The 26,663-nt window shown below is 46.8% G+C and overlaps 1 protein-coding gene across 1 annotated transcript in view; it reads left to right on the plus strand.

Annotated features, from left to right (window-relative positions):
* Positions 1-26,663, plus strand: part of LOC147706586 (uncharacterized) — a 487,499-nt gene that overhangs the window by 400,169 nt on the left and 60,667 nt on the right. Inside the window, exon 12 of the mRNA XM_086929635.1 lies at positions 9,841-10,191. Within this exon, the coding sequence (XP_086785761.1) occupies positions 9,841-10,191 (351 nt within the window). The remainder of the gene's footprint in view (positions 1-9,840; positions 10,192-26,663) is intronic.

Below are 26,663 nucleotides of genomic sequence, written 5' to 3' on the forward strand. Positions count from 1 at the left end.
GTCAGGAAATAACAATTTGTTATCCTGAATATCCACCAAATATTATGAATATCTGCAACAATCTACTTTGAGCAGGAAACCATTCACCTGCACCCTGGCCATTGGTTTTGTGTAGAGTAGTTTGACCCACGCCTGATATTTGGGGTCAAACCTGAATATCTCCAAGACTGCAAATAGGTAGTGCCACTCGATACAATTGAACGCCATTCATGCGTCTAGTGAGAGCAGTACCGCTTTGTCTTCCGGATGGGCATTGATCAGGTGCAGTACCCCATAAGACGCCTATGGTATCGCTTGGTACTCCTGTGTGGCATAAAGCCCGATTGATCCGGGTGTTCCAGTGTTGTGATAACCCCTAAAATACGGTTCACCAGGACCTTAGCCAAAATCTTTGCCTCTGAGTTTAGCAAGGATATAGGCCTGTAGGAGCTGCATTCTCCCGGGGTTTGCCCGCCTTTGGGATTACCACTACCGTGGCTATGGAAATATTTATTGTTTAATTAAACTTTCAGCAATGAATTCAGGAACAAGATTTATAGTTGTTTAAAAATGCACCAAGGAACAGATAACTCTGAAATGTTTGTTATAAAAAGCAAAGACTGTAGCCAAGTGAAAGAATACTTAATCAAGTCTGTGCAAAAAATAAAGAAATCAGGAGCAGGCTTAAAGTTGTTTAAAACCCCCCGAAAAGTTAGTGATACCTTTCAATTGTATGTTCCGGCAAGGTTTCCTTGCAGCCAGCTTGTTTCCATATCCCTTGCTAAGGCTGTTGCTAGGAAAGAGTTTGCTGTGGCAGTGGTGTTGGAACCACGCCCTACATTGCTAAGGAGCAGGGTTTGGGTTGGGATAAAAAATCGGCCCGGGCACGCAAAAAAAAAAGTGGCCCACTTTTGCATATTGCCTTTGCAAAACACTGTTTTGGCAAAGTTTTGTTAAAAAAAAGGGGGGGGGGGGGTAAAAAAATGCACGGATTAGCTTATACTGGTGAAATACACCTGAATACAGGTGAGGCCACTTTTGCTCAGGCCCCTTGCCCCGCTCAATATGCATATGTTAATGAGTCGGCCCCAGCGAGAGAAAGGGAGTGACACCGCTGCTCTTTGATAAAAGGGAGGTAATGGACACCCATCTGCCTCCAGAAAGACCACCTAGGCACCCACTGGGCCGCTGGCGGCATCCAAATAACGCAGAAACTGACAAATGCGCCCCCAGACTGCTCAAAAAAGCAGCCCACAGCTGAAACTGGATACCTGCCCCTCAGGCAATGATCGAGTGCCTGCGTTACCAATCCGGCGCTGCTAAGGAGACGTTCATGCTAAAACGTGAGGGCCTGTAGAGGTGCTTGCATTAAACAGGAGTTGAAGGGAAGGCTGATGACATGAGTGCCGCATCATCTAAAGGGGCGCCAAAATCCAATATCCAGGTAGTCTTGCAGGAAGGCTCGTCGCGGGAGGGGAGGACGCTCCGTGAAAGGCAGCACCTGGAGAGTGCGGCAAAGTGCAGACGTCGAAAAACAAAAAACAACGATGGGCTCCTTTAACCCCTTCCATGCTCATGACGAGCCGAGCTCGTCATGAGTCACATTGGAGCTGTGCTCATGACGAGCTGGGCTCGTTATCACTGCTGCGGTCTGCCCACACGCCTGTGCGAGAGAATTAATCAGTGGGCGGAGTTGTGACGAGCCCAGCTCGTCATGAGCACAGCTCTACTGTGACTCATGACGAGCTCGCTCTACTGTGACTCATGACGAGCTCGGCTCGTCACGAGCACTTGGCGCTGCGCCTTCCCCCCCCCCCCCCCCCCCCCCGCACCATGGGCAAAAAACCCAGTGGCGAAGGGGTTAAATGAATAACGCTCATTGCCAAATGAAAAGGTGGGTCTCCTTAAGAATGGAATGAGGCAGAGAGACGTGTTGAGGTTTCTTTGAGAAGACTTTGCTTTATTACAGATAAGGTCCCACGTCCTGTCTCCATCAGATCCTAACTCCAACTGACTAAGTTGAAGTTGGCAACCATGGAGAAGGAACACATGAAATGGATTTATATCAAATATAAACATAGCGTGCATGCCAATTAACAGCTGGCATGCACGTGCATGTGAAGCTCAGACATAAAGGAAATACTAACCACCACTACAGGCACCAACAAAGAAAGATGTATGCGTGTCTGTTGTTCCACGCTTTCTGCTGAGCAGGATTGGAGGCCGCTCCTTTCGAGTAGTAGCCGCTAAATTATGGAACTCTCTTCCCAGTGAAACTCGAGCTCTGGAAGATTTATTCCAGTTCAGACGTGCCATCAAAACCCTTCTTTTTAATAAAAATCCTTGATTCTGTTGTATTTTGTGATGTTGTGTATACCTTCCTTGGCGCCAGGACGCCCCTTTGCTGGGGCAGCTGTGCGCGGTACAAAAACCATTAACATAACATAACATAACATAACATAAAAGGTTGTAAAATGCAAAAGAACACTTGGAGAAAAGGTGATAGAACTGGCACGCTTACAAAACGATACATAAAACTTCAAGCTCCAGAATGCACAGCACCACGGTCTGGAGTGTAGGAACTGCCTGATTTTGGCACATGTGGCACAGGAGCACCTGGCAGCTGGAGCCATTGTCCTGTACATTTTTATTTTTAGCTTCATCTACACCATGAGTGTGAGAGGCTGTGGCTTGGCATTAACAATTCCTAGACTTCCTAAGGGGTGAGTGGGTGCTTGTCCATCTCTACACAAGTTTACAATGTGCCAGCAGGTCTTTTAAAAGGTAAGTAACTTAATGCAAAGCTTTGTGTCGCTTTGCGCCACACGAGTGCCACACAAAATGTAAGTAAATAACGCACTACGTTTTAAACTAAGGAGTCACAGTATCACGTTGGCCCACATGCATCAAGCATTTTAGGAGTCGCAAACGGTGTGATTCCTTAAAATCGGCCGTTTGCGATTCCAAAAATGCTTTTTGAGATGCATCATGCTTTTTTAGAAATTGCAACTTTTTTGCGATTTCTAAAATTGCGATAGCATTTCAGAAATCGCAATTTTGCGATTTCTAAAATGCTATGCATCATTTGATTTCAAATTGAGAAATTTGAAATTGCAAGTGCAAATTACCACGAAGTTGAACCTCGTGGTAATTTGCGAAATTGTTTAAAAAAGCACAAACATGCATTTTTTAAACTGTAAAGTCACAGACACACATGTCCTTAGGACATGTGTGTATGTAACTTATACTCAAAAGTACATTTCATGGGTGAAGGGGAGGGTCATTTGGACCCCCCTCTCCACCCTTGAAATGCATTGCTGAATTGCGATTTCAAATTGCGAATTCGCAATTCCCATTCATTCCTATGGGCATTTTAGCCCATAGGAATGAATGGGAATTGCGAATTCGCACTTTGCTAATCACCTAATATTTGAAAATCGGTAAAAATTGCGACTTTTACCGATTCTCAAATATTTTGCGAAAATGTACATGCATCCCATTTTGCATTTCCTAATTTGCGATTCCCTAAAAATCGCAAATTAGGAAGTGCAAAATGAAACAATGATGCATGTGGGCCCATGTCCTTATTTGTGTAAATTGTGTGACATTAGGCACATGCAGTACCTACCAAAATGTAGGAGATTCTTGAAATACTTCAGTTTGAAATGTGCACTATACAAAGAAATATATATTCAAACAAAATGAGGCACTACAAAGCTGGCTCGGACATCACAAATTTCCCATTCAAGATTTCAGAAATTCGTCTAATTTTGCTTTTAATTGTTTTGCTTTATGCCTCTAGCATTCTATGTCTTCATTATACTGTAAGAAAAAACAGGACTTGATGAGCTGGGCGTTCCTGATATCAGAGGAGCTACTCACTGGAGCTACTCACTCCATATATCAGAAACGCAACTCATGTAAACTACTTGTTCCTGATACTGGAAGAGCTTCTCACTCCTGATATTGTAGGAGCTACTCACTCCTGATATTGTCGGAGCTACTCACTCCTGATATTGTCGGAGGTACTCACTCCTGATATTGGCAGAGCTACTCACTCCTGATATTGGCGGAGCTACGCACTCCTGATATTGTCTGAGCTACTCACTCCTGATATTGGCAGAGCTACTCACTCCTGATATTGGCAGAGCTACTCACTCCTGATATTGGCGGAGCTACGCACTCCTGATATTGTCTGAGCTACTCACTCCTGATATTGGCGGAGCTACTCACTCCTGATATTGTAGGAGCTACTCACTCCTGATATTGTAGGAGCTACACACTCCTGATATTGTCGGAGCTACTCACTCCTGATATTGGCAGAGCTACTCACTCCTGATATTGGCGGAGCTACGCACTCCTAATATTGTCTGAGCTACTCACTCCTGACATTGGCAGAGCTACTCACTCCTGATATTGTAGGAGCTACTCACTCCTGATATTGTAGGAGCTACTCACTCCTGATATTGTCGGAGCTACTCACTCCTGATATTGTCGGAGCTACTCACTCCTGATATTGTCGGAGCTACTCACTCCTGATATTGGCGGAGCTACGCACTCCTGATATTGTCTGAGCTACTCACTCCTGATATTGGCGGAGCTACTCACTCCTGATATTGTCGGAGCTACTCACTCCTGATATTGTAGGAGCTACTCACTCCTGATATTGTAGGAGCTACTCACTCCTGATATTGTCGGAGCTACTCACTCCTGATATTGTCGGAGCTACTCACTCCTGATACTGTAGGAGCTACTCACTTCTGATATTGTCGGAGCTACTCACTCCTGATATTGTAGGAGCTACTCACTCCTGTTATTGTAGGATCTACTCACTCCTGATATTGTAGGAGCTACTCACTCCTGATATTGTCGGAGCTACTCACTCCTGATATTGTCGGAGCTACTCACTCCTGATATTGTAGGAGCTACTCACTCCTGATATTGTCGGAGCTACTCACTCCTGATATTGTCGGAGCTACTCACTCCTGATATTGGCGGAGCTACTCACTCCTGATATTGGCGGAGCTACTCACTCCTGATATTGACGGAGCTACTCACTCCTGATAGTGATGGAGCTACTCACTCCTGATATTGTAGGAGCTACTCACTCCTGATATTGTAGGAGCTACTCACTCCTGATATTGTCGGAGCTACTCACTCCTGATATTGTCAGAGCTACTCACTCCTGATATTGTCGGAGCTACTCACTCCTGATATTGGCGGAGCTACGCACTCCTGATATTGTCTGAGCTACTCACTCCTGATATTGGCGGAGCTACTCACTCCTGATATTGTCGGAGCTACTCACTCCTGATATTGTAGGAGCTACTCACTCCTGATATTGTAGGAGCTACTCACTCCTGATATTGTCGGAGCTACTCACTCCTGATATTCTCGGAGCTACTCACTCCTGATACTGTAGGAGCTACTCACTTCTGATATTGTCGGAGCTACTCACTCCTGATATTGTAGGAGCTACTCACTCCTGTTATTGTAGGATCTACTCACTCCTGATATTGTAGGAGCTACTCACTCCTGATATTGTCGGAGCTACTCACTCCTGATATTGTCGGAGCTACTCACTCCTGATATTGTAGGAGCTACTCACTCCTGATATTGTCGGAGCTACTCACTCCTGATATTGTCGGAGCTACTCACTCCTGATATTGGCGGAGCTACTCACTCCTGATATTGGCGGAGCTACTCACTCCTGATATTGACGGAGCTACTCACTCCTGATAGTGATGGAGCTACTCACTCATGATATTGGAGGAGCTTCCCACTCGTGATATCAGAGGAGCCACTCACTCCTGATATCATATTGATAATAGAGGAGTTACTTGCTCCTAATTTTGGGTGATCCGTTCACTACTGATATCAGAGGCGCTACTCATTCCTGATATTGCAGGAGCTACTGGTCTCTGTGATGGAGTCACTTGGGCTCAGTTTTAGAGACAGTGGCTCCAGCCTGCTGTCAGTGTACTGGTCTCTGTGATAATATCACTGTGTGCTCTGTATTAAAGACCGTGGCTGCAGCCTGCGGTCAGTTTACTGGTCTCTGTGATGGAGTCACTGGGGCTCAGTTTCAGAGACAGCGGCTACAGCCTGAGGTCAATACACTGGTCTCTCTGATGATGTCACTGGGGCTCAGTTTTAGAGACAGCGGCTCCAGCCTGCGGGCAGCGTATTGGTCTCTGTGATGGAGTGACTGGGGCTCAGTTTCAGAGGCAGCGGCTCCAGCCTGCGGTCAGTGTACTGGTCTCTGTGATGGAGTCACTAGGGCTCAGTTTTAGAGACGGCGGCTCCAGGCTGCGGTCAGTTTACTGGTCTCTGTGATGGAGTCACTGTGTGCTCAGTATTAGAGACAGCGGCTCCAGCCTGCGGTCAGTGTACTGGTCTCTGTGATGGAGTTACTGGGGCTTAGTTTTAGAGACAGTGGCTCCAGCCTACGGTCAGCGTGCTGGTCTCTGTGATGAAGTCACTGGGGCTCAGTTTTAGAGACAGCGGCTCCAGCCTGCGGTCAGCGTACTGGTCTCTGTGATGGAGTTACTGGGGCTCAGTTTTAGAGACAGTGGCTCCAGCCTACGGTCAGCGTGCTGGTCTCTGTGATGAAGTCACTGGGGCTCAGTTTTAGAGACAGCGGCTCCAGCCTGTGGTCAGTGTACTGGTCTCTGTGCTGGAGTCACTGGGGCTCAGTTTTAGTGACAGAGGCTCCAGCCTGCGGTCAGTGTACTGGTCTCTGTGATGGAGTCACTGGGCTCAGTTTTAGAGACAGCGGTTCAAGCCTGCAGGCAGTGTACTGGTCTCTGTGATGGAGTCACTGGGGCTCAGTTTTAGAGACAACAGCTCCAGCCTGCGGTCAGTGTACTGGTCTCTGTGATGTAGTCACCGGGGCTCTGTTTTAGAGACAGCGGCTCTGGCCAGCGGTCAGTGTACTGGTCTCTGTGATGGAGTCACTGGGGCTCAGTTTTAGAGACAGCGGCTCCGGCCAGCGTCAGTGTACTGGTCTCTGTGATGGAGTCACTGGGGCTCAGTTTTAGAGACAACGGCTCCAGCCTGCGGTCAGTGTACTGGTCTCTGTGATGGTGTCACCGGGGCTCAGTTTTAGAGACAGCGGCTCTGGCCAGCGGTCAGTGTACTGGTCTCTGTGATGGAGTCACTGGGGCTCAGTTTTAGAGACAGCGGCTCCGGCCAGCGTCAGTGTACTGGTCTCTGTGATGGAGTCACTGGGGCTCAGTTTTAGAGACAGCCGCTCCAGGCTGCGGTCAGTGTACTGGTCTCTGTGATGGAGTCACTTGGGCTCAGTTTTAGAGACAGCGGCTCCAGCCTGCGGTCAGTGTACTGGTCTCTGTGATGGAGTCACTGGGGCTCAGTTTTAGAGACAGCGGCTCCGGCCTGTGGTCAATGTACTGATCTCTGTGATGGAGTCTCTGGGGCTCAGTTTCAGAGACAGCAGCTCCGGCCTGCGGTCGGTGTACTGGGCTCTGTGATGGAGTTACTGTGGCTCAGGTTTACAGACTGCGGCTCCAGCCTGCGATCAGTGTTCTGGTCTCTGTGATGGAGTCACTGGGCTCAATTTTAGAGACAGCGGCTCCAGCCTGCGGTCTGTGTACTGGTCTCTGTGATGATGTCACTGCGGCTCCGTTTTAGAGACAGCTGTTCCAGCCTGCGGTCAGTGTACTTGTCTCTGTGTGGGAGTCACTGGGGTTCAGTTTTAGAGACAGCGGCTCCGGCCTGCAGTCTGTGTACTGGTCTCTGTGATGATGTCATTGGGGCTCAGTGTTAGAGACAGCGGCTCCAGGCTGCGGTCCGTGTACTGGTCTCTGTGATGGAGTCACTGAGGCTCAGTTTTAGAGACAGCGGCTCTGGCCAGCGGTCAGTGTACTGGTCTCTGTGATGGCGTCACTGGGGCTCAGTTTTAGATACAGCGGCTCCAGCCTGCGGTCAGTGTACTGGTCTCTGTGATGATGTCACTGGGGCTCAGTTTTTGAGACAGCGGCTCCAGGCTGCGGTCCGTGTACTGGTCTCTGTGATGGAGTCACTGGGGCTCAGTGTTAGAGACAGCGGCTCCAGGCTGCGGTCCGTGTACTGGTCTCTGTGATGGAGTCACTGGGGCTCAGTTTTAGAGACAGCCGCTCCAGCCTGCGGTCAGTGTACTGGTCTCTGTAATGATGTCACTGGGGATCAGTTTTAGAGACAGCCGCTCCAGGCTGCGGTCAGTGTACTGGTCTCTGTGATGATGTCACTGTGGCTCAGTTTTACAGACAGCGGCTCCAGCCTGTGGGCAGTGTGCTGGTCTCTGTGATGGAGTCACTGGGGTCAGTATTATAGACAGCGGCTCCAGCCTGCGGTCAGTGTACTGGTCTCTGTGATGTAGTCACTGGGGCTCAGTTTTAGAGGAAGCGGCTCCAGCCTGCAGGCAGTGTACAGGTCTTTGTGCTGGAGTCTCTGGGCTTTGAACTGCTCCCACATGTGGGACCTGTAACTGTATTGGCAGCATGCATCTGGCCTTGTGCTGCTGTTTGGGTCTCTCTTGTACTTTCCTCCTGCTGGAGTGTTTTGTTTACAGCGGGTTCCACCCTGCTAGCGATACTGACTGTGGGTTTGTATTAAAAGGTGAGAGGAACATTTGTTGGTAGGTCGGCAGGACGGTGTTCAGGGTGGCGGTGAGCAGCAACAGGAGACACAACAGGTGACAATGGCACAATATATCCTGCAACACACCTAAAAACCACTATGGCCACCTGGTACTGGTAGCTATGTTCATGGGAACTGTAGGGGTGCCGTTGGTGCTCTACGCATGGCCTGGAGCATCTACATAACATGTGTATTTGTAAAGCATACGATCACCGGTAGTCATCTTAGCGCTGAATTACAGATGTTTATTGGTCTGGTCTGAGGCATCTCTTACCTTTACAACACTACCTATGAGAGATGTCAGACTCAGCGCCCTCTAGCATCCCTGCTCACTGTTCCAGCTTTACATCAGTCCTACAGTCCCACAGTCACATGCGATTGTGGCAGGGTTTGACAGCCTGTCATTGATGCCCCTGCAAGGTCAACAGAGAGCCACAAGTAGTGTCAGTTTGCACCAACCTACTGTTACCAGACAGGTTAAGACCAAACCTCAGAGACCCCAACCAGCCCCCTGGTGTCAGTCTGTACATTAAGAGGACTGCGAGTGATGTCCAGGCAACCCTCGGTCTCGGAAAATGTCTAGCTTCTCAGATCCTAGAGGCCAAACCAGCACCAGCGTGGGCTTCCGTAGAGATATAAGGGTGTGCCACCCCTCAGGGAACCACCACCGCATGCCAGGTCATCAGTGAAAGCTGCGTCACATCACCACCACCCAACACAGCACCCATGGCCCTCAGAACCCACCCAGACACTCAACAAGGACAGGGCATGTTCTGTTGGAAGGGCCCTCTCTAGTGGCAACACAGATCAATTGGGTAAATGGCATTTATGGTACCAGAATAATAATTGTACTTCTGTTTTTCAAATTGTCGTTCTGATCAATCTGTTTTGCCTTCTTAGTACTTCTTGTGTTTAAAGGGATCTGGAGGCAACTTGGTTGGACTGACACTACTACTTACCCCCTAAACCCTAAATTTGTGGTGCTAATTAACTACTAAAAAAGTCAGGGCTATCCCTCCTACCGTCTCCCTCAGAATGTAGGTGTCTCCTACTCCCTTGGCCTCGCCCCTCCTACTATTTTTGTGCCTCCTCTGGACGAATCATGGTCACTGTAAAACATGGCTCCATAGTAGAAAAGGCGGGACTAGTGTCTGTGGTTGAGTTTGTTTCCAAGTGTAAATCTCTGTTTTAACCTCTGGTTTCCCCTCTTCCTCTTCCTTTCAGTCTGTCTCGGTGCCTGGACTCAGTCGTCCTCAGCCCAGGGGGCAGCTGCAGATGTGATTAATGCCCGAGTGGGACAGACGGCCACCCTCCCTGCCCCCGACACTGTGGATGTACTGACGTATACCTGGTACAGAGGGGCAGCAGTGACCTCTCCACAGCTGATCTGCACTTGCTTCGTGTCGCCTCCATCAAAGGTCAATGGCCCCCAATACACGGGTCGAGAGACTTGTCAATCAGACGGATCTTTGGAGATCAGAGACCTCCTGACGAACTACACCGGAAATTACACTGTGAATGTGCAACCGAGAAGAGATAATCCGACACAAGCCACCAGACAGCTGAGGGTCTACGGTGAGTGCTCGACCTCTGCCCTGGAAGTCCATGTTTCCTCTTCTTCTGGGGGAGGGTTATAGGTGACATCTAATCTTTGTTCATGTAGGGACTTTATGTAACATATGGACAGTGAGAACTGGCCCATTTGATCACTGACATGTACATGACCCTCAGGCATGACGTCATTCTGTACATGGCTACCATCAATTTTTCTAGAGCGGGGACCAGGTTTAACTTCCAAACCCATAAGACACATAGGTAGCGCACAGATATGTATTCCACACCTTCTCATGTTTCTTTATATTCTAATAACATTGTAGGATCTCATTCCTAAGGAAAACTTCATAACCGTCTAGTCCCAAGGAAGACCTTTAAACGCATCGCGTCAGGGGTGTGTAACAGAACATGTACAGGAGCGAAATTTGAGTTGCACAATTCGCTTCCTGGGGGATATTCCATCCATCGATAACTTTATTTCGGCCACCAAGGACCATAAAAGTAAATGATAAAATACATACAACATTACAATGCGAGAATAAATAACATAGAACATTCACAAAACAGACACATTTATATATACAACTACTTTAAAAAAAAATTAAAAAGCATTTCGCATTTAAAAAAGATATTAAACCATTCAAAATAGTTATCGAAGTTGTACATTTAAAATTTTTCATCAAATAATTAAATCAATAAATCATTTCATTAGGAAGTTTCATCGTTTATGCCACATTGCGTTTAAAAAGCGAGAAACAGCAAAAACAATAGGGGGGTGTGTATAATATTTTAATACTCTAAAGACCTTAGAGCACTCCCTAAAGCCAAGATTCCTACAAATTGGTTTCGCCCAGTATCTACGTGCAGCCTGGTATTTGGGGCAAAAGAAAAGGACATGAATTTCATTTTCAAGATGTTGTTTGCACGCTGGGCACTCAGTATTTTTATTTATGTCCCATTTGCTGGTAAATGACATAAGCGGCAAACTACCCATCCTCAATTGCATATACAATTTCTTTGCCAAAGCTGGATAGATCCAGTCAAGGAAATCTTCCAATTTATAGTCCACTTTAACTTGGAGGAATTGAGATGTCAGCCTTCCCACTGTAGAACTCATATGTAGAGAAATTAGGTTGTGGTGTCTATAATGGTACACCAGATCGGCCTTAGATAGTGCCTGGCACGCTACTTCTGGTGTTACCCAAAGCTCAGGTAGGCCAATCCTACTACAATGTTTCCTAATGTGGATTAGCCAACGGATTATTTTTGTTCTGATTTCGGCCCACACATCCCTGAACTCATTCTTGTAAGGAGTAAATTCTGGGACCATCCACAATCTTCTCCAAAATGTAATAAATGTAACATGGTAGGTGCCAATGACATACATATGTTCCTAGAATGCCCAGATCTTTCAAATTTTTGGGAAGAGATGAAGAATACTTTAAATTCTATTCTACATACATCTCTGTCAATTACTCTTCCACTTGTCATCTTTGGAATAGAAGACAATATTAAGGGCAAGGAGAAATCTTTCCTTTTTTATGCGGTTTTATTGGCGAGTAGACAGATCTGTATCCAGTGGATAGAAAAAACTCCCCCTTTACACTCTCGGTGGCTTTCATCTTTATATGAAACATCTAAAATGGACCTCAGAAGAACTGCTAGTAAACGTAATTTGGCTTTTTGGGATCTCTTAATTAACTGGAGGTGAACCCGGGTTTTTTTTTTCCCCGGGTCAGATGATTATGCCATTAATGCTCCTGGACCAGGGCCAGCTTAGAATCGATTTGGTCCTACAGGTTGAAAAATACCTAGATGGAGCTAAATATACTCTCCCTCTGGTTTTGGGACACCTCTGCCATCGGAAAATCAAATCACGTCTTTAAGTCGTGCAAGGTGGTTGGTATGTCCCTTGTCGGAAAGGGAAGGCAAATGAGGACAAAAAAAATAAAAAATGTAAGCGGCCTTAGCGCTGCTTCCTCCTCAATTGGGAGCAGCCCTAATTCCAGTCAGAGGGGTACTAGAGGAGAGCTAACTGGCAATCTCAACAAATTCCTCATAAATGTGTGCTCTACCCTTGTGAGGCTAGTAAGCTTATGATGCCCCTATAGCTCTGCCCCGTACATGGAGGCCGCTCTAACCTGGACTTTGTAAATTTCTATGACGGGAGCAGCAGGCTTGTACTTAGAAAGTCTGTGCATTTTTAATATCCCTCCCGATGTTTGAGTCATCTTAAGGGCTGCCTTTGATACCTGAGTATCCCATTCCAGATGTTCCTCAAGGATAATACCTAAGTACTCAAAGGTTTTTACTCGCTCCAAAGGAATACCATCCAGTACTGGATTTTGGCGAGTCTGCCTGGGTGGGTTGAAAATCATAAATTTAGTTTTAGCTAAATTTATCTCCAGCCCTCTCAGTGCACAGAAATTTGCAAAACCGTCCAAGGTACGTTGGATCCCCATTGATGTCTTGGACAACAACAAAGTGTCGTCCGCGAACATCAATGCGGGTACCCGTCCTGAGACTAGCGTTGGGGAATCAATATCCTTTAGGCCTAATAAGGGATCTATAAGACCATTTATGTATATACTAAAAAGGGTAGGAGCCAGGACGCACCCCTGGTGCAAACCCTTTTTTACCGGGAAGCGTGATGACAATTCTCCATGCTTCCCGCACCTCACTTGGGCATAGGTTTCTGTGTGGAGCCTTGTTAACACATCCAAGAGGTAAGATGGGATTCCTAAGTCCAGGAGCACATTCCACAGTTTTCCCCTGGGGACCAGATCAAATGCAGACCTCAGGTCAACAAAGATGAGGTAGAGGCTGCCACCCTCCACACTCACTGTTTTCCAATACAGGACCTGAAATCTGAATATGTGGTCCGTTGTTGACGTACTTGCTCTAAAACCGGCCTGGAGAGGACTCAAGATCTCATTTTTCTCAACCCAGGCCTGAACTCTTTCCAGGATAATTCGTCCCATCAGCTTCTGGGTGTTATCTATCAGGCTGATAGGTCTATAATTGGACGGTAGTAGGGGGCAGCCTTTTTTGTAAATGGGAACTATTTCTGCCCCACGCCACGTATCCGGCGGGTCCATTCCCCTTAAGATGGAATTAAACAGGACACAGAGATAGGGAGCCATTATTTTTGGTTGTGACCTAAATAGGTCCCCCGAAAGCTTGTCAAGACCCGGTGCCTTATTTGGTAATCGCTTAGCGACAGCAGATTCAACTTCAGTAGGAATAATTTCCTGTTCCCCCCCCCCCAGTCGTTACTCGTGGGGGAGGCAAGAAGTTGAAAGTGCTATGGCATCCTCACCTGAAGAAGCATACAGCGTTCCATAATGGGCCTCCCATATAGTTTGTGCTATATTTGGTTCTATAGCTGCTTTGCCCTCCATCCCCCACCACTAACTATTGCCCAAAAGGATTTTAGATCCTTATTCTGTAGGCAATTCTCAGTTCGTCCCAATTTTTGGCTTCCCAGTCCTTCTTTGCAGAGTCGACAGCCCGCTTATAGTGTAGCCTAAGTTCCTTAATACTTGACTTATCCCTGGCTTTTATGGCTTTCAATAACTCACTTTTAATTTTGCGGCAAGTTGAGTTATACCAGGGATGAGATGGAAACGGTTTTTCCTTGATACTAACTTCCAGATAGAATACCCCCAACAGCTTGGCAGTCAGCTGATTATGAATTTCCAACGGCCTAGTATCCTGCCCTGCTTGGGGACCCGTTGATTCCACCTCAGCCATATCCCTAAGGTGTGGCACAACCTGTTGGTATATGTGTGCCAACTTATTTGGGGAATCCTGTATATAGGGCCATTTTACCCTCCGCCTGTTGTTATGTAGCAAGAGAGGTTGCTGTACTAATGTGGGCGCTACTTGATAGTTCGACAAGCCCCAACTCCCTGGCTTGAGTGTCATAACTAGGGCGTTATGGTCACTATCTTTCCGGTTAAAAATCTGAAAATCCAGAACCCTATCCCAGGATCTAGATTCGACCATAATATAATCTATGGTCGAAGTTTGCCCTTCTCTATTGAAAGTGGGTAGGCCAGGTCTATCCGACTTTAGTCTCCCATTGCAGGCCCTCAAAGAGATAGAAAGAGTAAACAAGTTGATTTGGAGTACCAGCGGTGTTCATTCTCTAATGGATAGAATCTGCGGTTCCAAAATATTCCAATACTGGTTCTCACTATCTTCATCATCTAAGCTCACATTATTAAGAGGTTCAAACTGGCAATTGAGATCACCCCCAATTATTAGGATAATCTCAGGGTCGAGAGTAAGTATGTATTCTCTCAATTGCTCAACAATTCTAGACTCTTGCCCACTCTGTGTCGGCCTTGAGTAGATATTAATTAAGGCAATTTGTTTATTTGTGGGGAGGGTTAGGAGGACGCATTGTATATCCAATAAATCTGTAGCCAATTGCTCTGCTTTTGCACCCAGGTGCGTACCCACCCAGATGCTTAGACCTCCTGATGGTCTACCCCTACCCCTCTTTGTGGCCAATATATAAAAAATTGCAAAGCCACTTTGATGGTTATTTTCTAAAGCCCATGTTTCCTGCATTAAACAGATATCATGTTTTTCTACAAACAAAGCCCAGTCTGGACACAATAATTTATTTTTAATCCCCGCCAAATTCCATGAAAGGATTTGGATATTGCCATTTGCCTCTCGCAATTTAGGATTCTTTTGTGCCATGCTGCAACTGGCTGCCCCAGATGGTAATCCATCCTGATGCCTGTCCCCCATCCCTAAGTCTAGTGGCACTACAGTCCCCTTCTCCATTAGAGCTCGAACTCTAGTCCTTCCCACCTCAGTATTCGTTCTCAAACTACTTACACCCTCCTCTGATACTAGCGACGGGGCACAAACCAATGCACCATCAAGGCTTCTCCGCCTACCACTGCTTTTGCTTCTGGTTACCCCCCAGCTACTCTCGCTTCCCTGCGGACCATATTGTGTATTGTAACTATCCATTCCTACAGAACCCTGTAGCACTTCGGCGAGACCAATTTTATCAATAATGGCAGCTGGAGACAAACTGCACCTTGACCGTCAATCTACAAGGTCCAAAACACTAAATCTGTTATTGTGGTGGAACATAGCCAGATCAGAAGAATAATTTTGGGGTTCCATCCAGTTATCATGCCCCTCCTGTACGTTATAGGCCAAGTTGTCCCCAGCCGCCCAAGGCTGCCTTCTTGTAGCAGTTGCAAAGTTAGAAGTAATTGATGCAGCCGGGTAGAAGTAGGTTAGAGGTAGAGATTGTATTTGTGTTGCGGGACATCCTATCGCCCAATTACAAATGTGCTCAACAGCCCTTCTATTCCTGAAGTTAATAGCAACACAATCACCCTGAATATTTTTCGTCCGGGATCCTACCCAATCCACACGTCTGGTAAAAAGAATTTCACCTGATACCTGGTTTGGAAGGGGCCTGTTGTATCTCAGCCAGTGTATGCATTTATTTTTAAGGTCACTATAAGCTTCCTTTTTTCCCTGGCTCAGAACTGGAACCCCTGCTAAAACTACCACATATGGTATAGACTCTGGAGGAAGGTCTAAACGTGGTAGCTCACTCTTTAGTACATCAGAGTTCTTTACCGTATTTACGGGGCTATAATTTCTTCCAACGCCGCTATCCCCCCCGCTCCACTCTTTTAGATATTTCTGCGCCATTGCACACAGCAATATTCCCTGATCGATTTTGGTGTTGGTTTTTGGATACAGTTTGAGTAGATGATTCCACTATAGCATTAGGGACCTGCGGGGTTACAAAGTTACAGACTGTATTTGTTGTCCTAGGCAGCCCCTCCATATTTCCCGAACCACATTCAGCCTGTGTACCAACCTCTGCCTGTACAGGAACAAACAAAGATTCAAGATGGGAGAGTCTTTCTTCTATAGAGTTCAATCTATCATATATGGGCAAACAGGTCTCAGTGAAAATAAGTTCCAGTTTAGCCCAAAAGTCTTCTCCTAAATCAGTGGGAAACGTATCACTGATACCTGGGTTTATCATAGGTCTATGTGCCGAAGATGGAGGTGTATCAGGGCTGGATGTGGCCCTTGATGATTGAATTGTCTCCAGGTTACCACATTTTTTAATTTTGGCCTTCTTATTCTTCAGTGTGGCAGCACCACGCTTTCTTTTAACTACTGGATCTGGTGCCGAGTAGGTGGTCCCCAATTTAGTGCTAGATGCTGACCGGGTTAACAGTCTCAATTTCGCTACTCCTGGAAGCTCATGATTTTTTAGGGGAATACATGAATCAATTACAACAGTGTCCATGGTCGCTGGGAGGCTAGACATGCTGCCAGATACATTTGATGGCAGCGTGCCCTCTCCTTCTTGGCCTAAGGAGACAGTGTTGATTATTTGTAAGGGCACCGGTGACGTCACCAAAGCTAACCCGCCCATTGATGACCTTTTGTCAAAAGCCGGTTCCATGGATAGTCTTTTTTCAGTCAATTCGATTTCTTGCGCAAGCACATTGGACGCCCTGGTTAGGAACTGATCCAATGTGCCCACAATGGTTCCTCCAGATAAAGATTTCCTCCCCTTTCCCACCTTGGCTGAAGCCATTTCTACCTTTCTGGGAATACCACTGCACCAGGTACTCGTAATAGCAGAAGTGTAGACAAAGTTGTTAAATATCCAGCAATAGATCACAGACCTTCTTATGAAGCTCCGTTGCCAAATTAAAGAGGGTGGCCCCGTCCCGTCCTCGTTCGTGCTCAGACGGGCCCTCCCTTGGCCCGGGCTTCGCCCGCGCGCGTCCCGCATAGCGGGGGCCGCAAGCTGTTATGTATATATTTACAACAAGGGGTGGTGAGGGACAGAGTCTCTGAATTAATCAGAAAGCTCTCACCCAGTCAAAAGATCAGGGCTAGATCCAACGCCGTTTTTTAGCTCACTGCACCATCCCAGTTTCAGAACCTGGCTGTATGCAAATTAGTCTGTTCCTGTCCCAGTGCATGATGGGAACAGGGCAAACCAAACTACAAAAGCCAATTCTTACACTGGGAAGGAAACAAGCTCCCGGGGACCGGTTTCTGGCATTACAGCCGTCTTCGGCCCGGTTTGCTTGAATCCTGATGGTGCAATGAGCAAGGGTCTCACATCTGAGAATACCCTTCCACGCTTAGGGTGGACAAAAATATTTACAACAAGGGGTGGTGAGGGACAGAGTCTCTGAATTAAGCAGAAAGCTCTCACCCAGTCAAGAGATCAGGGCTAGATCCAACACTGTTTTTTAGCTCACTGCACCATCCCAGTTTCAGAACCTGGCTGTATGCAAATTAGTCTGTTCCTGTCCCAGTGCATGATGGGAACAGGGCAAACCAAACTACAAAAGCCAATTCTTACACTGGGAAGGAAACAAGCTCCCGGGGACCGGTTTCTGGCATTACAGCCGTCTTCGGCCCGGTTTGCTTGAATCCTGATGGTGCAATGAGCAAGGGTCTCACATCTGAGAATACCCTTCCACGCTTAGGGTGGACAAAATTATTTACAACAAGGGGTGGTGAGGGACAGAGTCTCTGAATTAGGCAGAAAGCTCTCACCCAGTCAAAAGATCAGGGCTAGATCCAACATCGTTTTTTAGCTCACTGCACCATCCCAGTTTCAGAACCTGGCTGTATGCAAATTAGTCTGTTCCTGTCCCAGTGCATGATGGGAACAGGGCAAACCCAACTACAAAAGCCAATTCTTACACTGGGAAGGAAACAAGCTCCCGGGGACCGGTTTCTGGCATTACAGCCGTCTTCGGCCCGGTTTGCTTGAATCCTGATGGTGCAATGAGCAAGGGTCTCACATCTGAGAATACCCTTCCACGCTTAGGGTGGACATGAGTCCCTTTCTCACTGCACCATCAGGATTCAAGCAAGCCGGGCCGAAGATGGCTGAAATGCCAGAAACCGGTCCCCGGTAGCTTGTTTCCTTTCTGGTGAAGAATTGGCTTGGTAGTTTAGTCTGCCCTGTTCCCATGATGCACTGGGCCAGGGACAGACTGATTTGCATATAGCCAGGTTCTAAGCTGGGATGGTGCAGTGAGATAAATAACGGTGATGTATCAAGCCCTGATCTTTGGACTGGGTAAGAGTGGTCTGCTTAATTCAGACACTCTGTTCATCACCACCCCCTTTTCTGAATCGTTTTTGGCCACTATAGGTGTGGCAGGGTATACTCAGACATGAGTCCCTTTCTCACTGCACCATCAGGATTCAAGCAAGCCGGGCCGAAGACGGCTGAAATGCCAGAAACCGGTCCCCGGTAGCTTGTTTCCTTTCTGGTGAAGAATTGGCTTGGTAGTTTAGTCTGCCCTGTTCCCATGATGCACTGGGCCAGGGACAGACTGATTTGCATATAGCCAGGTTCTAAGCTGGGATGGTGCAGTGAGATAAATAACGGTGATGGATCAAGCCCTGATCTTTGGACTGGGTAAGAGTGGTCTGCTTAATTCAGACACTCTGTTCATCACCACCCCCTTTTCTGAATCGTTTTTGGCCACTAAAGGTGTGGCAGGGTATACTCAGACATGAGTCCCTTTCTCACTGCACCATCAGGATTCAAGCAAGCCGGGCCGAAGACGGCTGAAATGCCAGAAACCGGTCCCCGGTAGCTTGTTTCCTTTCTGGTGAAGAATTGGCTTGGTAGTTTAGTCTGCCCTGTTCCCATGATGCACTGGGCCAGGGACAGACTGATTTGCATATAGCCAGGTTCTAAGCTGGGATGGTGCAGTGAGATAAATAACGGTGATGGATCAAGCCCTGATCTTTGGACTGGGTAAGAGTGGTCTGCTTAATTCAGACACTCTGTTCATCACCACCCCCTTTTCTGAATCGTTTTTGGCCACTATAGGTGTGGCAGGGTATACTCAGACATGAGTCCCTTTCTCACTGCACCATCAGGATTCAAGCAAGCCGGGCCGAAGACGGCTGAAATGCCAGAAACCGGTCCCCGGTAGCTTGTTTCCTTTCTGGTGAAGAATTGGCTTGGTAGTTTAGTCTGCCCTGTTCCCATGATGCACTGGGCCAGGAACAGACTGATTTGCATATAGCCAGGTTCTAAGCTGGGATGGTGCAGTGAGATAAATAACGGTGATGGATCAAGCCCTGATCTTTGGACTGGGTAAGAGTGGTCTGCTTAATTCAGACACTCTGTTCATCACCACCCCCTTTTCTGAATCGTTTTTGGCCACTATAGGTGTGGCAGGGTATACTCAGACATGAGTCCCTTTCTCACTGCACCATCAGGATTCAAGCAAGCCGGGCCGAAGACGGCTGAAATGCCAGAAACCGGTCCCCGGTAGCTTGTTTCCTTTCTGGTGAAGAATTGGCTTGGTAGTTTAGTCTGCCCTGTTCCCATGATGCACTGGGCCAGGGACAGACTGATTTGCATATAGCCAGGTTCTAAGCTGGGATGGTGCAGTGAGATAAATAACGGTGATGGATCAAGCCCTGATCTTTGGACTGGGTAAGAGTGGTCTGCTTAATTTAGACACTCTGTTCATCACCACCCCCTTTTCTGAATCGTTTTTGGCCACTATAGGTGTGGCAGGGTATACTCAGACATGAGTCCCTTTCTCACTGCACCATCAGGATTCAAGCAAGCCGGGCCGAAGACGGCTGAAATGCCAGAAACCGGTCCCCGGTAGCTTGTTTCCTTTCTGGTGAAGAATTGGCTTGGTAGTTTAGTCTGCCCTGTTCCCATGATGCACTGGGCCAGGGACAGACTGATTTGCATATAGCCAGGTTCTAAGCTGGGATGGTGCAGTGAGATAAATAACGGTGATGGATCAAGCCCTGATCTTTGGACTGGGTAAGAGTGGTCTGCTTAATTCAGACACTCTGTTCATCACCACCCCCTTTTCTGAATCGTTTTTGGCCACTATAGGTGTGGCAGGGTATACTCAGACATGAGTCCCTTTCTCACTGCACCATCAGGATTCAAGCAAGCCGGGCCGAAGACGGCTGAAATGCCAGAAACCGGTCCCCGGTAGCTTGTTTCCTTTCTGGTGAAGAATTGGCTTGGTAGTTTAGTCTGCCCTGTTCCCATGATGCACTGGGCCAGGGACAGACTGATTTGCATATAGCCAGGTTCTAAGCTGGGATGGTGCAGTGAGATAAATAACGGTGATGGATCAAGCCCTGATCTTTGGACTGGGTAAGAGTGGTCTGCTTAATTCAGACACTCTGTTCATCACCACCCCCTTTTCTGAATCGCTGTTATGTAGCGCGTATGGGCGGGGCAACAAGGTGCAGGTGAGCAGAGTATAGGCCTCCTGGGCGATGTAGTCAGCTTGTTCTTTCCGCCAAACCCCCAGCAGACAGTCCACGGCTGCGAGCGGCACCTCCGAAGCGGGGGCTGCGAGCCGTTATGTAGCGCGTATGGGCGGGGCAACAAGGTGCAAGTGAGCAAAGTATAGGCATCCTGGGCGATGTAGTCAGCTTGTTCTTTCTGCCAAACCCCCAGCAGACAGTCCACGGCTGTGAGCGGCTCCCGCGAAGCGCGGGCCGCGAGCTGTTATGTAGCGCGTATGGGCGGGGCAACAAGGTGCAGGTGAGCAGAGTATAGGCCTCCTGGGCGATGTAGTCAGCTTGTTCTTTCCGCCAAACCCCCAGCAGACACTCCACGGCTGCGAGCGGCACCCCCGAAGCATCGGCCGCGAGCCGCTATGTAGCACGTATGGGCGGGGCAACAAGGTTTAGGTGAGCAGAGTATAGGCCTCCTGGGCGATGTAGTCAGCTTGTTCTTTCCGCCAAACCCCCAGCAGACATTCCACAGCTGCGAGCGGCTCCCGGGAAGCGGGGGCCGGGTGCCATTATGTAGCGCGTATGGGCGGGGCAACAAGGTTTAGGTGAGCAGAGTATAGGCCTCCTGGGCGATGTAGTCAGCTTGTTCTTTCCGCCAAACCCCCAGCAGACAGTCCACGGCTGCGAGCGGCTCCCGCGAAGCGAGGGCCGCGAGCCGTTATGTAGCGCGTATGGGCGCGGCAACAAGGTGCAGGTGAGCAGAGTATAGGCCTCCTGGGCGATGTAGTCAGCTTGTTCTTTCCGCCAAACCCCCAGCAGACAGTCCACTAGCTCTGATGTCATGCACTGTGCCTGCGTTGGTGCTAGGCAGCCAAAAGGGCACTAGCCCAGGGGAAAGGACAGGGATGCACCGTATTCTTCTAAATACAGCATCTTCCTGCCCTTTCCCTATTACGCAGCACAGCACAAAAAAAGGTGTCTTGCTGCGCTGCACTGCGTGACAATGTCATAAATATGCCCATTTGTTCCTATTTTGTCACATTTGCTGTTCATTCAAAGACATGAATCAAATTTCAGGCTTTGTTTTCTGAGGGAGCTTTGTGCTTAGTTTTCTTTCTGAGCCTACAAAATGAGAGGATTTTTGTGACAAGCTTGCTGAGTAAGGGAAAGAAAGATATTTTTTACTGGCAAACAAAATATTTAAAGTCTGTAAATGAACTGTGCAAATATTTCAGAATATATCAGAAGTCGGAAGACACAAATCAAACACATTTTGTGTAATTCTCAAGTGTGGTGGATACGGATATATTACTACGATCAAAACAAATCAACACACTTTGTAATGCTATTTCTACACATTATCCTTCGTGTGCTGTGTAGTATTATCAGTAAAACTGTCTGTGCAAATGAAATGGTTATTTCAATTGAAAACGTGTTGTCTATAATGACAGTGCGTTACCTCACCATGCATACTCAACAATCCGCTATTCCACTCTAAGACATTCTACTCTCCTCTCCTCCACCCTACGACACTTTACTCTATGAAATGTATAATGTTACAACGCATACATTTACAACGCATGCCTTTACAACGCAGTTTTTACATTGCATGCAACATCCTTTACAACGCATACATTTACATCCCTTACCACTACAGCACATTTTTTTAACCCCTTCACCGCGGGGCTAATTCCCCCGCGGCGCGGTGGGAGGGGGGCCGCACACAGCACCGCAGTGCTGATGACGAGCCGAGGCTCTTGATGCAGCATGGTGCTCGTGTGCTGGTGACGAGCCTGGGCTCGTCATGACCACGCCCGCGCAATGGAATGCTCAGCACAGCGGGGGAATTATCCCCGCGTAGGTGCGTTCCACGGCTCATTATGAGCCCAGGCTCGTCACCAGCACACGAGCACCGTGCTGCATGACGAGCCTGGGCTCGTCATCAGCACAGAAGGGGTTAAACTACATTTACAACGCATTCCATTACATTGTATTATACCTTTACAACGCATACCATTACAACGCAAACCATAACATTACACTTAAGGTAAGTGTTGCATAGTGTAGGAGTAAAAATTACTATTCTAACTCCAGGGGGTGCAACAGTAGGGTAAGTGTTGGATAGTGTAGGGGTAAAAATTACTATTCTAACTCAAGGGGGTGCAACAGTAGGGTAAGTGTTGGATAGTGTAGAGGTAAAAATTACTATTCTAATTCAAGGGGTGCAACAGTAGGGTAAGTGTTGGATAGTGTAAGGGTAAAAATTACTACTCTAACTCCAATGGTATACATTGTTAGAGTATGCATTGTAATGCCTGCGTTGTAGTGACATGGGATGTAGTGTCATGCGTTGTAGTGACATGCAATGTAATGCCTGCGTTGTAGTGACATGCGATGTAGTGTCATGCGTTGCAGTGCCATGCAATGTAATGGATGCGTTGTAGTGACATGCATTGTAAAGTATGTTGCGATGTAATGACTGCGTTGTAAATGTAGTGCGATGTAATGGTTGCGTTGTAAAGGTTGTTTCCCACTCTATGGCACTGCAGTCTATGCCATTTCACTCTAGACCATGACAAGACACTCGACAGCACTCCATGACACTCCATTCTACGATTTTCCACAAAACACTTTACTTCACTCTATGCCACTCCACGCGGGCCCAATCTATGACACTTTACTGCACGCCACTCCACTCTACAAATAATTTACTGCACTCTTCGCTAGATCACTACGTCACGCCACTTTATGCACTCTACTCTACTCCACTCTATGCTACTCTTCTCTAGACCACCCTACTCCACTTGACTTCACTCTGTGCTACTCCATGCCACTTTACTGTGCAACACTTTACTCTTCACTATGATCCTCCAATCTATAACCCTCCACTCTACAACCCACCACTCCAAGACCCTCCACTCCACTATATGACACTCCATTTCAAGCCACTCCATGCCACTCTCCCACCCTCCAATCTACGATCGTCTACTCTACTCCACTCTGTGCCATTTCAAGCCACTCCATGCCACTCTTCCACCCTCCAATCTACGATCGTCTACTCTACTCCACTCTGTGCCATTCTAAGTCACTCCATGCCATTCTACTCTAAGACACTCTACACAAATCCCTGTGTGCAACTCCATGCCATTTTACTCCACTCTACGATACTACACACTGACACTCCACTCTTCAACACTGTACTCCACCCTATGCTACTCCGCTATACAACAACCGCTGTACAAGACTCTACTCCACTCTATGCCACTCCACAGTTCGACACTCTACTCCACTGTATGCCACTTCACTGTATGACACGCTTCTCCACTCTACTCCACTACTTCATGTTACACTCCTCCACTGTATGCCACTCATACTTCTACTGTATGACCCTCCATTCTGCATCCCTCCATGACACTTTATTCAATTCTACACCACTCCACTCTAGGACACTTCACTCCACTGCATGCCACTTCACTCTCAGCTACTCCAGTCAATGACACTCCACTCTACGGCACTCTACTCCACTCCACTCTAAGGCACTCTACTCCACTCCACTCTATGGCACTCTACTCCATTCTATACCACTCTATGACACTCTACACCACTCCAATTTATGACACTGTCCTCCACTCAACTCCCAGTATGTAATTTTGCTCCATTCTATGCTACTCCACTCTACTCTATGACACATTGTTCCACTCTGCTCCATAGCTCCACTGTACACCACTCCACTATACACCACTCTACTCCACTCTTTGACACTTCACTCTATACCACTTTTCTCTATGCCACTAACATGTAGCCATGCTGAACAGCAGCAACGCTGGTGTACAATATTGCTAAAACACATTGGTAAAGCCAATAGCTCTTGCATAGGCTAGACCTATTGGCTTTGCAAATACTTGTTACCTTGTGTCACTGAAAAAAGGCTTACAAGCTCACTCACCTTTTCAAAGTTCCTCTGCTAAGTGCTTGTGGCCTACATCAGGTAGCTGTTAAGTGTTGTGTGTGTGCCACGGAAGGTTACAGTACAAAGATAGAGCAGTACAGTGCAGTACATTAATGGTTAATGCATTTACTGAGAGTGTGAATGAGAATATTACATTGCATGAGAGATGCAGTGCTTTGCAGTGCATGTGCAATTAAAGCACGTGCTGGCTATATGTGTGCTTGTGAGAAGTGCAATACATGAAGGTGAAGTGTAGTGCAGCGCGCACATGTTGAGTGTGATTGCTGACAGTGTGTGTTTGCAAATAGCACACCATGGGATAATACAGAGAAGCTACAGTACTAAACAGTGCACACAGATGGAAGTGTGTGCTGGAAATGTGTGTGTCTGTGGTGGTACATTGCCTGAGTGATTTTCCATAAATACCCACATTGTGCTCCCAGGTATGGCTTGGGTTACTGACCTTGACCAAAACCCATATCCACTAGAGGTGTATGAACATCTATTTCACTAAATGCCTATATTTTCACTAAAATTATTCAAGATGGAATTGACTGGTATGGTGCATGGGGTTGAAACAAGGCTGCTTAGTGTACCCTATTCTCTTTTTGCTTTACTCTTCAGCTCTTGCTGAAAACATGGTCAATAGAGAGGAGTAGGGCTCAGGCGGCCGCCCTTTCCTATGGTTGTTTTATGCTGGTGACATTGTCCTTCTTGATTTAACCACCAAGCGTTGGAGTCATTGGCTGGGCTCTTTACAGCAGCTTGACACTCCCTAGTTGTTGAAAAGATTAATGTGTCAAAATGTAAAGTATTGACTTTTAAAGGTAACAAAGGTAGGTAATTTGGTAACTATTGTTGGTTGCATGGTGAAGAGATGGTGGACGTGGTGAATTCATATCTCTATCTAGGGAAGAACATGTTTGAATGCCATGGATCACGTTAGCCATAGTTCTTCTCAAGCGTTGTCATGCACAGTGGCATAGCAACATTTCTTGTCACCCCCGGCTTGACAAAATGGCAAAAATATGTGTTTAAAACAGATATTTTTGCCATTTTGTTACCTCCCTCAGGTATGACACCCCGGGGTGGCCAGTACCCACCACACCCCCCTTTCTAGGCCACGGGTCACGCGCTAATTAATGGTTTAGGATTATCATACAATTTAGTGAATCAGAGGCATTTCATACATTTACTATCAATATACATGACACGAAATTCCCCTGACACTTCTGTATTCCATAGAATCAATCAACATGGCAAAGTAGGATTTTCATGAGAAAATGGAACGTCAAAATGTGCGCAATTTACGCAACTTTAATTCTTTGGTTCCAGTGTCTGCTCTAAAGTTAGAATTGGATTTAACAAGTACTCACGTGAAAGGCTTGGCTGGTGGGATCCGCCTGGGAGACTCGCCTAAAGAGGGTAGGGCGTATTCACTAATGAGCTTCATAGACACAGACATTTTCTATTTCACCATGAAAAATGAGAATATTTTGGGGACGGGTTAATTATGTGGTAAATCTCTTTGAACTACAGCTGGACTCTCTGGACTCTTTTCTTATATTCAACTGAAAAGCCTCTAGAAGTATTCATCCAGTATTATAAGTCAACAGTAAGATGTAAAATACTGGTAATATAAAAGAAAATTATTGTTCATAACCGTTTCTTCCTGGTTATGCGAATCACAGCAGTACTGTAATGTCTCATATTGAGACCCTAATATAGGCATGACTCTAGCTATTGTAATATAGGCATGACTCTACCTATTGTAATATAGGCATGACTCTAGCTATCGTAATATAGGCATGACTCTAGCTATCGTAATATAGGCATGACTCTAGCTATCGTAATATAGGCATGACTCTAGCTATCGTAATATAGGCATGACTCTAGCTATCGTAATATAGGCATGACTCTAGCTATCGTAATATAGGCATGACTCTAGCTATTGTAATATAGGCATGACTCTAGATATCGTAATATAGGCATGACTCTAGAGGCATGACTCTAGATATCGTAATATAGGCATGACTCTAGCTATCGTAATATAGGCATGACTCTAGATATCGTAATATAGGCATGACTCTAGATATCGTAATATAGGCATGACTCTAGATATCGTAATATAGGCATGACTCTAGCTATCGTAATATAGGCATGACTCTAGCTATCGTAATATAGGCATGACTCTAGATATCGTAATATAGGCATGACTCTAGCTATTGTAATATAGGCATGACTCTAGATATCGTAATATAGGCATGACTCT

Source organism: Lissotriton vulgaris, chromosome 7 (genome assembly GCF_964263255.1).
Source record: "Lissotriton vulgaris chromosome 7, aLisVul1.2, whole genome shotgun sequence".
In the NCBI taxonomy this organism is placed as follows: Eukaryota; Metazoa; Chordata; class Amphibia; order Caudata; family Salamandridae; genus Lissotriton; species Lissotriton vulgaris.